This window comes from Pelophylax lessonae (genome assembly GCF_965119305.1).
Source record: "Pelophylax lessonae genome assembly, chromosome: 2".
In the NCBI taxonomy this organism is placed as follows: domain Eukaryota; kingdom Metazoa; phylum Chordata; class Amphibia; order Anura; family Ranidae; genus Pelophylax; species Pelophylax lessonae.
Window position 1 is genome coordinate 227,330,372 of NC_138769.1, and position 14,243 is coordinate 227,344,614.

The 14,243-nt window shown below is 41.7% G+C and overlaps 1 protein-coding gene across 3 annotated transcripts in view; it reads left to right on the plus strand.

Annotated features, from left to right (window-relative positions):
• TRIM33 (tripartite motif containing 33) overlaps positions 1-14,243 on the plus strand; it is a 271,501-nt gene that overhangs the window by 60,886 nt on the left and 196,372 nt on the right. For all 3 annotated transcript variants that reach the window (XM_082246208.1, XM_082246207.1, XM_082246206.1), the window contains exons 2-3: positions 315-433; positions 5,888-6,035. In XM_082246208.1, coding sequence (XP_082102334.1) covers positions 315-433; positions 5,888-6,035 — 267 coding nt within the window. The remainder of the gene's footprint in view (positions 1-314; positions 434-5,887; positions 6,036-14,243) is intronic.

Sequence of the window (14,243 nt, forward strand, 5' to 3'; positions counted from 1 at the left end):
ACATTGAAAATGCGTCATAACACACATGCAGAAACGCATCCAGACTGTTTCTGTGGTGTGCACCACCTGAACGTTTCGGAACCTTTGTGAATTGGTAATCATTTTGAATGTCTTTTAGTGCCTGTTCACACAATAGTTACGGTGACTCTCATCCTGAATGTCACCTAAGCTCACCCAAAATGGTGTGGATGGGCAATTAATGCATACAAGATAGAAGTACTTATCCAGACAGACAAATTGAAATGTGCATGATATTTCTATATACATGTTCACTTTGTATTAACTATTTTTTTTTTTTTTTTTTTTTTTTTCAGTTGGAGTAATACGGTGCCCGGTTTGCAGACAAGAATGCAGACAAATAGATCTAGTGGATAATTATTTTGTGAAAGACACCTCTGAATCTCCAAGCAGCACTGATGAAAAGTCTGAGCAGGTAGGACATAAACCTTAATATGCTTTTTCTCAGGTTTTTTTTTAAACTAATTATGGGTATATATGGTAAATGCCAAGCAATCCAGTTGATTTATCTCTAAAGAAGTGCACTCCTCAGACCCGTATACATGGTTATCAATAATGCATATATGTATTAGTGCCATAAATACATGTTATGTTTCAGTGCTGGTGTGTAAATACCAGCATAATTCCATCTCATTCCTGGTGCTGCTCTTGCTCTTGCTCTTCCTTCTTTTTTTGCTGCCAGCATCAGCACCGTCCTATGACAACTTGTAAATGGGAGAAACCTGCATGTGACATGTGGACACAGGATTCAGACAGTTTGGTTATACTGTCCCTTACATTAGGATTTGAACTTGAACCAAAAAAAAGCTGTACAGTAAACACACTGCTGAACTGGACAGTTTTGTGGCCTGCTTTCAAAGTGACGTAGTGCTTTCCCATCATTGTGCTTTATTGCAGCACATGATTTCATCTGGGTTAGTCCTTGCTACTACCTACAGTGACCTGGTCAACTCTGTCCATTTGAACCTCTCGTTTCCAGCAGTCCACATATAGGAGTCTCGGATCGGGGGCAAAATCGCCACGATTCTGCCCTCGATCCCGAATCATTACAAATCGCGGGACACCCGTGCGATTCCCGTGACTTGCAATGGCACCTCAAACATGGCCTGACTTTGCTGCGATTGTCGCCCAATGAATCGTGGGACGCCTGTTGCCCAAAGAAAGTACAATAACTTCTTTTGGGGAACAGGCGTCCCGTGATTCTGTTTACATGCTTTTACTGCGATTTGTCAGGCAACTATCGCGGCAAAATTGTGCCATGTTTGGGGGTGCCATTGCAAGTCAGGGTAATCGCATGGGCATCCCGCGATTTGCAATGATTCGTGATCGCCGCGATCCCAGATGCCTATATGTGAATGGAGCGTCAAGGGCTATTTTTTTAACACCATGCCTTATGCCTATGTCTTCTCTCACCTCCAGTCTATCATCCTCCAGCTTCTTTTGGTTTATATACTGATCTTCCTTGCCCAAAGCCTTCAAAGTGATTGTAAATGTTTTTTTTTTTTTCTTAAACATGTCCTACTTACCTGCTCTGTAATGGTTTTGCACAGTGCAGGCCTGATCCTCCTCTTCTGGGGTCTGGTGCTTCTGGTGCCTCCTGCTTTCAGAGTGCCCCTATAGCAAGCTAAAAAAAATCTTCTGCCTTTTTAGCATCACTCACTTCCTTCTCAGAACTGCATGTCCCATAAGGCATTGCTGCTCACACATTCACAATTTCATAGGCACTTGCATGTATGGATATTGTACTGGGCTGTATGTGTGCTGCACTGTGTATACTGACATGTATGACTAGTGTACTGAGCTGTACATGTGCTGCACTGTATTTTCTGATATGCAAACAAATAATGCTTTCCTGTATGCAGACCAACTAATCGATTATAAAAATAGTTGACAACTATTATATTATATTAGATCGATTAGTTTCAGCTCTAATCACATTTCTTCATCAATTTAGGCCAATATGTATTCTCCTACATATTTTTGGTTTAAAAATTCCCAATAAGTGTATATTGATAGGTTTGCATAAAAGTTATAGCGTCTACAAACTGAGATTTCTATTACACCTAACTGACACACTTGAAAGTTTTTGAGGTCCAGTGACACTAATACAGTGATCAGTGTTAAAAAAAAATAATGCACCTTCACTGTAGTAATGGCACTGGCTGGGAAGGGTTAACAGGGGGGAATAAAAGGGTTAACTGTGTGCCTAGCCTGTACTTACCCAAGGTGCTTTGGCTAGGGAAAGGCAGAAACACAAGATCAAAACCTTCCCTCTGACAGAACAAATAGTCTTCCCTGTTTTACGTAGGCAGATTGTCATCCTTCCTGTATAATCGGCGGGTGCTGGCGGACATCGAAACGCATGCCCCAGACCCGGAAGGGTCAGATCACATATTAGGTAGTGATCGACAGATATCGTTTTTTTTTTATTGCCGATACCGATATTTTGCAGACCGCGTATCGGTATCGGCCGATATTTGCCGATATTTTCACACATGTAAAAGTTTGCAAAAAAACCCCACAAATTTTGACACATCTCTTAATAAAAATGTTAATAAAGAAAGAGTAACGTATTTAACATTCTTCACACCTTAACTGCATAAAAACTGATAGGAAAAGTGCACTTGCGGGGACATTTGCATTTCACATCATCTGATTTTGCATTAATGCATAATAAAGTGCTGCAGTAGTGGACTCACTGCAATATTTTTAATTCACTACTGCAGGGCAGTCAGTGCAAAACCGCTAGAAAAAAAAGCAAGACAACAGCTACACAATAAATACACATACACAGTGGATTGGACTGGAGTCAGTGGAGGACTACCTCTGCAGTAAGGCACTCACTGCAACTACTGCAGTGTGCAGTCAGTGCAAAACTGATAGAAAAAGAGCAAGGCAACAGCTACACATGTCAGTGGATTGGACTGGAGTCAGTGGAGGACTACCTCTGCAGTATGGCACTCATTGCAACCAGTGCAGTCAGTGCAATACTGCTAGAAAAAAAGCAAGGCAACAGCTACAGTGGATTGGACTGTAGTCAGTGGACTACGGCTGCAGTAGGGCACTCACTGCAATAATTTTAAATCACTACTTCAGTAGTGATTTAAAATTATTGCAGCAGTGAGTGGCATTCTACTGCAGCCGTAGTCCACTGGCACCGACTCCAATCCACTGTCTACTATGTCTACTTTTCTTTCTAGCAGTTATGCACTGACTGCAGCGCAGTCAGTGCAAAACTGCTAGAAAAAAATAGATGGACACAAGCTAGACAGTGGATTGGACAGACACTTCTACTACACATTCAAATTAATACTCCCAGTTAAGTAGAACAATATTATAGTGCAGAAAGCATAACATTTCAGCATGTTTGCCAGTTAAACGGCTTCTTTTAATAAATTGCTGCTACTTCACTAAACACGCTCACTTGGTACTGAGGAAGGAGGAGCAGGAAGGTATCTTCTAGCATGAGAAGCAAGTCTTTTGTAGCGTGCCTCATTTTCTTTCCACCACTGAAAATCACCACTTCGGTCAATTACTGGTTCTTTCAAATAGAGAGGCTCATTATTGCTGATTTCTGATGAATCCTCTGCATGATGCCCCAATAAAATGCATCTATTTGACCACAATGAATTTTCTCTTCTGTCCGTTGTCTTTTGGGGCATTTTTCTCCTGCATCTTGCTCTTCCACATCAGAAACCTTCTCTTCTTGTCCTTGACTTTGTTTTCTTCAGGGTTAACCTCCTGCACCTTCTGTTGAATATATTCTGTCAGCAATTGCTTTGCCTTGGCCAATACATCATCAGAAGAGAGAGGATGGTTCTTGTATCGAGGATCCAAAAGACATGCAAGCAAAACATTTTTATTCTCCTCCTCATGCTTCTCAAACCTTTTGGCGAGGCTGTCCCTCATGGCCTGCCTACGTGCTTTGATTCCACGTTTGTTGGGTCCTTTATTCTGTTGAAGCATCTTCAGGACTCTCGCACATGGGATCACAGAGGAAACGGATGAGTCGTAATGACTCGCCTCCAGTATCACTTCCTCAATGGGTACAAGCGTCTCTATAATTTTGGCTACTATGTCCCACTGATCTGCAGTAGGACAAGAATGTCCTCCCAAGTCCATATTCACCAGAATATATAGCGAGAGCTCTCTTCTGCTCTAGTCATCCGTTGTAACGTGTAGCGTTGAGTTCCATCGTGTTGGAACAGAATGTATCAGGTTGTTTTTTTGGTAGGCCAAGGTCTTCCTGAATGCACCTCAGTCGCTGCTCGGCAAGAACAGAATGGTGGAAATGGTCTGCGCACTTCTTCAGCATGGTAATAATGTCCAGCAAAGCTTTCTGGTTTGACAGACCATCATTTACCACCAATTGGAGGGTGTGTGCCATGCAACTGAGGTCTGACACTTCAGCAAGTCTCATACCTTTAACCATGTTCGTTCCACTGTCTCGCAGCACAAGCATCACTCGGTCTTTGCCGATTCCCCATTCTTCTAACATGCCTAGAAACATTTCTTTATTGTACTCCCCAGTGTGGGATCCTTGCATCACCTCTGTATTCAACACCAAATGCATTCCATCCCCATTGCAACGAGAGTCAGACACTAATATAGGCTTAAACAAAATGGCTGGCTGGCACCCTGTGGTGGTGGGTGGGTGGCACCCTTTTGTGGTTGACTGGTTGGCACCGGGTGGGTGGCTGGCTGGTTGGCACCGGGTGGGTGGGTGGCTGTCATCACTCTTTGGTGGCTGGCACACTGTGTGGTAGCGGGCCTGGCACGTACAGGCCCAGAGCCTGTGGCTGGCTAGCTTGTACAGTCAGGACCCAGGCAGGGCCTGTGGCTGGCTGGTACACAGTGGGTGTGGGACTGGGCTGCTGGCTGGCACAGGCAGCTGTGGGTGGCCACGGCGGCTGTGTTGCAGAACAGATACAGAACGTGTGTCAGACTGTTGGTCACTGTTCATTTACTAGATGTAGAAGAACTTACTGTCCCGACCGACCTTCTGTGCAGCATGCAGACTCCAGTGTGGCCGCGGCGGGTAAAAGACACTGTGACGAGGCTGAGGGAGGCGGCCTAAGACCAGTCTCTGCTATGGAACTCTGCAGCTCCTCCAGGGTTATCTTGGGTCTCTGTGCTGCCACTGATTAATGCCCTCCTTGCCCGGTCCGTGAGTTTTGGTGGGTGGCCGTCTCTTGGCAGGTTTGCTGTTGTGCCATGTTCTTTCCATTTGGTTATGATAGATTTGACGGTGCTCCTGGGGATCATCAAAGATTTGGATATTTTTTTATAACCTATCCCTGACTTGTACTTCTCAGCAACATTGCCCCTTGTTTGGAAAGTTCCTTGGTCTTCATAGCAGTGTTTTGATTAGTGGTGCCTCTTGCTTAGGTGTTGCAGCCTCTGGGGCCTTTCAAAAAAAGGTGTGTGTATGTATTGACAGATCATGTGACACCTAGATTGCACACAGGTGGACATTATTTCACTAATTATGTGACTTCTGAAGGTAACTGGTTGCACCAGAACTTTTTATGAGCTTCATAACAAAGGGGGTGAATACATACGCACATGCAAATTTTCTATTTCGAAAAAAGTTTTATGTATATATTTTTTTCACTTCACCAACTTCGACTATTGTGTTCTGATCATCACATAAAATTCAGATTAACAAAACATTGAACTTAAGGCTGTAATGTAACAAAATATGTAAAAAGTCAAGGGGGTGAATACTTTTGCAAGGCACTGTAGAAGTACTACAAGAGCAAATGTTTGTATGTAGGTTAGGACTCCCAAGGTAACTTTTTCATTATTTCTCTACCTGTGTGTGTACACTCTAAATTGAACTTAATGCATATTTTTTTTTCCCGTTTAGGTTTGTACAAGCTGTGAAGATAATGCAAGTGCGGTTGGGTTTTGTGTGGAATGTGGAGAATGGCTCTGTAAGACTTGTATTGAAGCTCATCAAAGAGTTAAATTTACCAGGGATCACATGATCACAAAGAAAGAAGATGTATCTTCAGGTAACGCATTTTTCTTACTACTTATGCACTCTTCTGCAGTTTTTTTTTTTCTTTTTAGAGTATTCTGTGTACAGTGCGGGAATTTTAGAAATTGTTTGCAGATTCCGGTTTCCCAAAGCAGAACTAAAGGCATTTTTAAAAACTTACAAGCAGGCTATTTATCGCAGAGGGGACATGCAATGAATATTTCAATAAATAAAACTACCTGCCTGCTTTTAATATTCTTTGACATGTAAACCGAGCAGTTTTATGCTGCTGGCATGGTCCTCTGTGTGCTCAGATGACACTCCTGCGTAGGAGCTGTACAGGAGTTAAATCATCCTGTGCTGGTCAGTGACATTGCGTGAAGATTGATACCCGGAAGGTGGCGAGGATGCTGACAGAGGCCCCCCTCACAGGCTTCAGATCATTAGAGATGAGCTAAGTATAGTGACTTAAAGCGGTTGTAAACCCAAAAACACTAACAAAAAAAAAAACCTGCAAGACAAAGGCATAATGAGCTAGTATGCATCGCATACTAGCTCATTATGTATTACTTACCTCAGAACGAAGCCCCGACACAGACCCAGACCCCCGGACATCGCTGCGGGCGCTGCCATGATCCCTCGCCGTCTCTTCCGGGTTCGGCGGCTCCGGCACTGTGCATGCGCGCTGGAGTGATTTTCCGGCAAGCTCCCGGCAAGGGAAGCTGAAGGTCCGCCGGACCTTCAAAGCGCATGCGCCGCTCTCGTGAGCGGCTGCATGCACTGCAAATATCTCCTAAACCGTGCCGGTTTAGGAGATATTGTACCTACAGGTAAGCCTTATTATAGGCTTACCTGTAGGTAAAAGTTAAAAAAAGCGGGATACTACCGCTTTAAAGTGATTGTAAAACTATCACCTTGTAAAACAACCCATTCAGTTTAAAATTGAAATGAAAGGCAAAACATTTGTGAAAAAAAAAACACAAATTATAAATACCTTTTTTTTCCCCTCCTTTTTTAGAAGTGATAACGTTCCCTCTCTTCCTAGCTGCATAAAAGCTGCAGCATGAAAAGCAATAGCATAGTAAACTTTCCAGTAAATGACTGGCTGTGCATAGGGGGGCGTGTCAGGACAAGTCTAATCAATGGAGGAGAGCAGGCTGAATTCCCAGCACAGCTAGAGAACTGACCACAATGTGTTCTACTGCTTAGTGTGGTCCGTTTTTAATAGAATAGAGGGACTAGCAGGAACACCAGGGAATTCGTAGAAAGGAAGGAAAAAGAGAACGAGACTTCTTCATACAAGTACATGGTACAGCAGGCACATCCGGTATATGAAATGCTGGGGTAACAAACACACTAAGTTCCACTTTAAATGTGTTGCACTCGAGGTCAGTGCTGATGCTTTTAAACTGGGAGGGTTTTATTTAGTATTACAGGAGAAGTACAGCTGAAGCTCGTTCGGCTGTGCTTCTGTGGATTATAGAAGTGCAGTTCGCTTTGCACACCTGTGACCCTTTTTCATTAGACAGCGTGCTGAAATCTGCTGACATCAGAGCCGGTCCAGGCTTGGGCGAGATTGCGACAATTGAGTTGGGATCTGCCAACATGCCTGGACCTGCACTCGGCTCAGCCTCTCTGTGCCACTGAGAACCTGAAAAGGCCTCTGCCCCTTCCACAGCTCGGCACTCCAGTAAGCGAGGGGGGTGGGTGGACAGAGTAGAGAGCGGTGACTGTCACCAGCTCTTTGCTCAGGGAGCTCTGAGAACAGAGTGGTTTGGCGGTGTTGGATAGTTCGGTTCTTATTGTTCGCGCCGGCGGGGGGGGGGGACCGATGTAGCATCACACCGATGCTGCATACATCTAGGTAATTATGATTGTGGGGGGGGGGGGGGGGTAAATAATCCCATACAGCTTTTAACAAATGCCCAATATGTTGAATTACTTGAAGACCAGAATATTAACCCACCCTCCTGCCTGGGCCATTTTTCAAATTTCAGCACTGTCACAATTTGACCATTAGTCATGCAACAATGTAACCAAATGGGGCAGAGAGCTTTCCTTTGGTGGTATGTAATCACCAATCTGTTTTGCTATATTAAGGAAAAGACCAACATTTTTAAAAAGTTTTTCTTTGTTATAAACTCTGTAAATAGTTTTTTCGTTCTAAATTTAGGGCAAAATGTATTCTGCTACATTATCTTTGGTAAAAAAACAAACCAGTGTATATGTTTCAGCCCACGTTCACACCGGTGCGATTTGTCATGCAATTTGAATTGGATTGGAACTGTTCATATTGCCTCCACTCATGTCGCAGCAACTTTGAAAAAGGTTCCTGCAATTTTTTGCTGGTTTCATAGTGACTTGTGAGTTGCAAGCCACAATGGAATCGGCAGTGCGAATCGCACTGATGTGCGGGTTTGATATTGCCCTGAAGAAGCGTGATTTTGAAGCTCACCATTGTGAACAGGGGCTTGGTCTGTATTTAATAAAATTGATTCCCCCCTCAAAGTTGTCATATTAACCTGGACTTATGACTAAGCTCTGGTGGGCAGGCCGATATGAATCCAGGCGTGTGGCTTGGTGGAGACACGTCTGCTGAAACTGCACCTTATTTATTCTCCCGGGCTGGTCGGGAGTAGGGATAATCTTCTTTACAGCAAAAGAATGGCTGGCTAAATCCCGTAAACCAGGTTGCTAATGTATCTGAAAATGTCTGAAGGTGGATCTGTGTCCATACCAGTGTTAATTTTGGCAGCAAATTTCAATTTAGTTTTAGTCTTAGGACTAAAATGGCATTTTAGTTTTAGTCCCATTTTAGTCTTCTGCAAGTGTTTTTAGTTTTAGTCGTATTTAGTCGACTAAAACTGCAGTACATTTTAGTTGACTAAAACTCATTTTAGTCATCTATAATCGAATGTATGTAGTTCAATTGTAATTTGTAATGCATTATTTAAGCATTTCTCTACAATTTCCAAACTCATTATATACTACTGCTGGTCCTGGAGTGAAAGATCGAATGTTATTTATGGTGGTATTAAAGCGGTAGTATCCCGCTTTTTGACACTTTTACCTACAGGTAAGCCTATAATAAGGCTTACCTGTAGGTATAATTAATAGATATTGCAGTGCATGCAGCCGCTCACTCGAGCGGCGCATGCTCTCTAAAGGTCCGGGGGGACCTTCAGTTTTCCTAGCTGGCAGCTTGCCGGAAAATCACTCCCGCGCATGCGCGGGAGTGACGTCATCGCGGCTCCGGCCAATCTCAGCGCTGGAGCCGCCGAACCCGGAAGAGACGCCCGAGGGATCATGGCGGCGCCCGCAGCGATGTCCGGGGGTCCGCGTCGGGGCTTCGTTCTAAGGTAAGTAATGCATAATGAGCTAGTATGTGATGCATACTAGCTCATTATGGCTTTGTCTTGCAGGTTTTTTTTTTTTCATTTTCGGGTTTACAACCGCTTTATGCTTTCAGCATGCACCAGTGTTAATTTTGGCAGCAAAATTCGATTTTAGTTAGTCTTTTGACTAAAATGCCATTTTAGTTTTAGTCGTATTTTAGTCTTAAGACTAAAATGCCATTTTAGTTTTAGTCGTATTTTAGTCATCTGAATTGTTTTAGTTTTAGTCATATTTTAGTCTACTAAAATTGTGTTTAGTCGACGAAAACGTTTGGTCCATACAATGCTGTATTAAAAGTGGTTTTGCAACAGTGTGAACCTAAAGTGTATTTATGGTCAAAATGTAAAATCATTATGTTAATTTCCACATTTTCTTTTAATTATTCTAACCTACTTCTGTTCTAAATTATCTTGAAGTTTGTAAACTGTGTGAGGAATCTCACACATTTACTTACTTGATCTGTGACACACATTCACTATGCCCTGTGAGTAGGCATTGCTGTAAGTCTGCCATCTGAACTACAGAGCTACTGAGAGGACGAGTTTCAGAAGGCACCAGTCAGTGTGGTTTAATATAAGAACTGTGAAAGAGTCACACCACACAAAAACAAAAGTTTTAGATTTTAGAAAAACAGACTTTTCAAAAATGAAATTAGTCATAAATGAGTCCTTATCAGACTGGTACGGATTACATGGAGTCCAGGAGAAATGGGACTACTTAAAAGGTGCATTATTGAAGGCAACAGAAAATTGCATTAGACTTGTCAGTAAAAGCAAAAAAAGGAAGAGACCACTGTGGTACTCAGCAGAAGTGGCCCAAATCCTTAAAAATAAAAAGCTAGCATTTTGTAATTATAAAAAAACCCAGAGCAATGAAGATAAGGAAATCTACAAGATTAGGCAGAAAGAGGCCAAGCAAGTTATAAGAACTTCTAAAGCGCAGGCAGAAGAAAAACTAGCCCAGTCTATGAAAAAGGGGGATAAGACATTCTTCAGATATATAAATGAAAAAAGGAAATTAAAACAAGGAATAACTAAATTAAAAACAAAGGACGGAAGGTATGTAGAAGAGAATAAAGGGCTAGCCGACTGCCTTAATGAATACTTCTGTTCAGTTTTTACAGAAGAAAAAGGAGAAGGACCTCCACTTGAAAGGATGACTAATGAATCGTTTGATGCATGTGTCTTTACAGAGGAAGACGTTCTAAGATTGCTGTCTAAAGTGAAGACAAATAAGTCACAGGGTCCTGATGAGATACACCCAAAATTATTAAAAGAGCTTAGTGGTGAGCTGGCAAAATCATTAACAGATTTATTTAACCAATCATTAGTAACAGGAGTCGTCCCGGAAGATTGGAAATTGGCAAATGTCGTGCCCATTCACAAGAAAGGTAGTAGGGAGGAATCGAGCAACTATAGACCAGTGAGTCTGACATCAATAGTAGGCAAATTAATGGAAACCCTATTAAAGGATAGGATTGTGGAACATCTTAAATCCCATGGATTGCAAGATGAAAAACAACATGGGTTTACTTCAGGGAGATCATGTCAAACAAATCTTATAGATTTTTTTGACTGGGTGACTAAAATAATAGACGGTGGAGGTGCAGTAGACATTGCATATCTAGATTTTAGTAAGGCTTTTGACACTGTCCCACATAGAAGACTTATCAATAAACTGCAGTCATTGAGCATGGACTCCCATATTGTTGAGTGGATTAGGCAGTGGCTGAGTGACAGACAACAGAGGGTTGTAGTCAATGGAGAACATTCAGAACAAGGTCATGTTACCAGTGGGGTACCTCAGGGATCTGTACTGGGACCAATTTTGTTTAATATCTTCATAAGTGATATTGCAAAAGGCCTCGATGGTAAGGTTTGTCTTTTTGCTGATGACGCAAAGATATGTAACAGGGTTGATGTTCCTGGAGGGAAACGCCAAATGGAAAAGGATTTAGGAAAACTAGAAGAATGGTCAGAACTCTGGCAACTGAAATTTAATGTGGATAAGTGCAAGATAATGCACCTGGGACGTAAAAACCCAAGGGCAGAATATAGAATATTTGACACAGTCCTGACCTCGGTATCTGAGGAAAGGGATTTAGGAGTAATTATTTCAGAAGACTTAAAGGTGGGAAGACAATGTAATAGAGCAGCACGAAATGCCAGCAGAATGCTTGGATGTATAGGGAGAGGTATAAGCAGTAGAAAGAGAGAAGTGCTTATGCCGCTGTACAGAACACTGGTGAGACCTCACTTGGAGTATTGTGCGCAGTACTGGAGGCCATATCTCCAGAAGGATATAGATACTCTAGAGAGAGTTCAGAGAAGAGCTACTAAACTAGTACATGGATTGCAGGAAAAAACTTACCAGGAAAGGTTAAAGGACCTTAACATGTATAGCTTGGAAGAAAGAAGAGACAGAGGGGATATGATAGAAACTTCTAAATACATAAAGGGAATCAACTCGGTAAAGGAGGAGAGCATATTTAAAAGAAAAACTACCACAAGAGGACACAGTTTTAAATTAGAGGGGCAAAGGTTTAAAAGTAATATGAGGAAGTATTACTTTACTGAGAGAGTAGTGGATGCATGGAATAACCTTCCTGCAGAAGTGGTAGCTGCAAATACAGTGAAGGAGTTTAAGCATGCATGGGATAGGCATAAGGCTATCCTTCATATAAGATAGGGCCAGGGATTATTCAGAGGATTCAGATATATTGGGCAGACTAGATGGGCCAAATGGTTCTTATCTGCCGACACATTCTATGTTTCTAGAATGAGTACAGCAATCACAGCTTGCAGGCAGCAAGGTACTATGGGATATATAGTTCTTAGAAATGGAATGTAAACCGCTGGGTAGAAGTTACATAGTTAGGTTGAAAAAAGTCCATCTGGCTCAACCAAAAAAAAAAACTTAAAGAAAACCCAACCATACAATCCCCATATACACAATCCTATACCCGCAGTTGATCCAGAGGAAGGCAAAAAACCCTAGCAAAGCATGATCCAATTTACTACAGTAGGGGAAAAAAAAATCCTTCTTGATCCCCCGAGAGGCAATCGGATATTCCCTGGATCAACTTTACCTATAAATAGGTACACCCAGGAAAGAATCCAGGCCTTTTTTTAAAAGCAATCTAGTGAGCTAGCCAGAACCACCTCTGGAGAGAGTCTATTCCACATTTTCACAGCTCTTACGGTGAAGAAACCTTTCCGTATTTGGAGAGTAAATCTATTTTCCTCTAGATGTAAAGAGTGTCCCCTTGTCCTCTGTGTTGAATTTAAAGTGAATAACTCAACACCAAGTTAACTATATGGACCCCTTATGTATTTATACATGTTGATCATATACACCCTTATCTCCTTTTCTGAAGAGAATAAATTTAGTTCCTTTAATCTTTACTTATAGCTGAGCTCCTCCATGCCTCTTATCAGTTTGGTTCCAGTTCTCTGCACTTTCTTCGGTTCCCCAATATCCTTTAAGAACTGGTGCCCAAAACTGAAGTGCATATTCCAGATGAGGTCTTACTAATTTGTACAGGGACAAAATGATCTCTCTCTCTGGAGTCCATGCCTCTGTTAATACAAGAAAGGACTTGCTTGCTTTGGAAACCGCAGCTTGTCATTGCATGCTGCTATTAAGCTTAGGATCTACCAGAACTAGATCCTTCTCCATTAGGGATTCCCCCAGTTCTACTCCCCCCTAGTATTTATGATGCATGCATATTCTTAGCCCCCAAGTGCATAATTGTATATTTATCAACGTTAAACCTCATTTGCCACATAGTTGCTCAATAAGTCCAAAGCCACCCCTCTGTCCAAGGTTTTACTTACCACCTCATAAAAAGAAATGAGGTTTGTTTGCCAACGTCTGTCTTTCATTAATCCATGCTGTCTGTTAAAATATTTTTTTTTCCAGCAAGAACTCATCTATGTGGTCTTATTTTAAACTCTCCAGTATCTTCCCAACTATAGAAGTTAAACGAACAGGTCTATAGTTGGCAAAGACTTGGATTCCTTTTTAAATTTAGGCACTACATTGGCCCTACGCCAATCCAGTGGTACTATTCCAGTCCTTAACGAGTCCCTAAAAATTAGAAACCATGGCTTTGAAATTACAGCGCTCAATTCTTTTAGGATGCCTGGGTGGATGCCATCTGGTCCAGGTGCTTTATCCACCCTTATTCTGTCTAAATATTTCTGGACCATATCACTTTTGTGCCATTGTGGATCATTTGGGGCTGTGTCAATACCATCCTCATTATGGTCATGAGCTCCCCCATGCTCCTTTTGTATACACAGAGCTGAAGAAAGTATTTAATAAATTTGCCTTCTCTTTGTCCCCAGTCACCCACTCCTGATTATTTTGTAAAGGGCCTTCATTCCTCAGACCTAACTTTTTTACTATTAATATATTTGAAGAATTTTTTAGGGTTTGCCCTTTCTTTTATAATCTGTCCATTTTGAATTTTTGCGTCCTCGCTTTCCTTTTTACATATTCTGTTATATTCTTTGCAACAATTAATCAATGATAGTGTTCCTTCATTTTTATATTTTTAAAAAGCTCTTTTCTTAGTTACTGTATAGCTTTTTTAACTTTGGCCGTGAGCCACATAGGTTTTATTTTTAGCCTTTTAAACGTATTGCCTATGGGAATATACTTTGCAGTGAGTTTGCATAAAGTCTTTTTGAAAAATTCCCATTTCTGTTCTGTGCTCATCGATGCCAATATTCCCTCCCAGCCCTCATCCTTGGAAAATTTGCTCTTAAAGTTGTGTTTTTATATTTCCTGTATGTGTTTTTTTTTGCTTACAGCTAACATTAAATGAAATTATGTTATGATC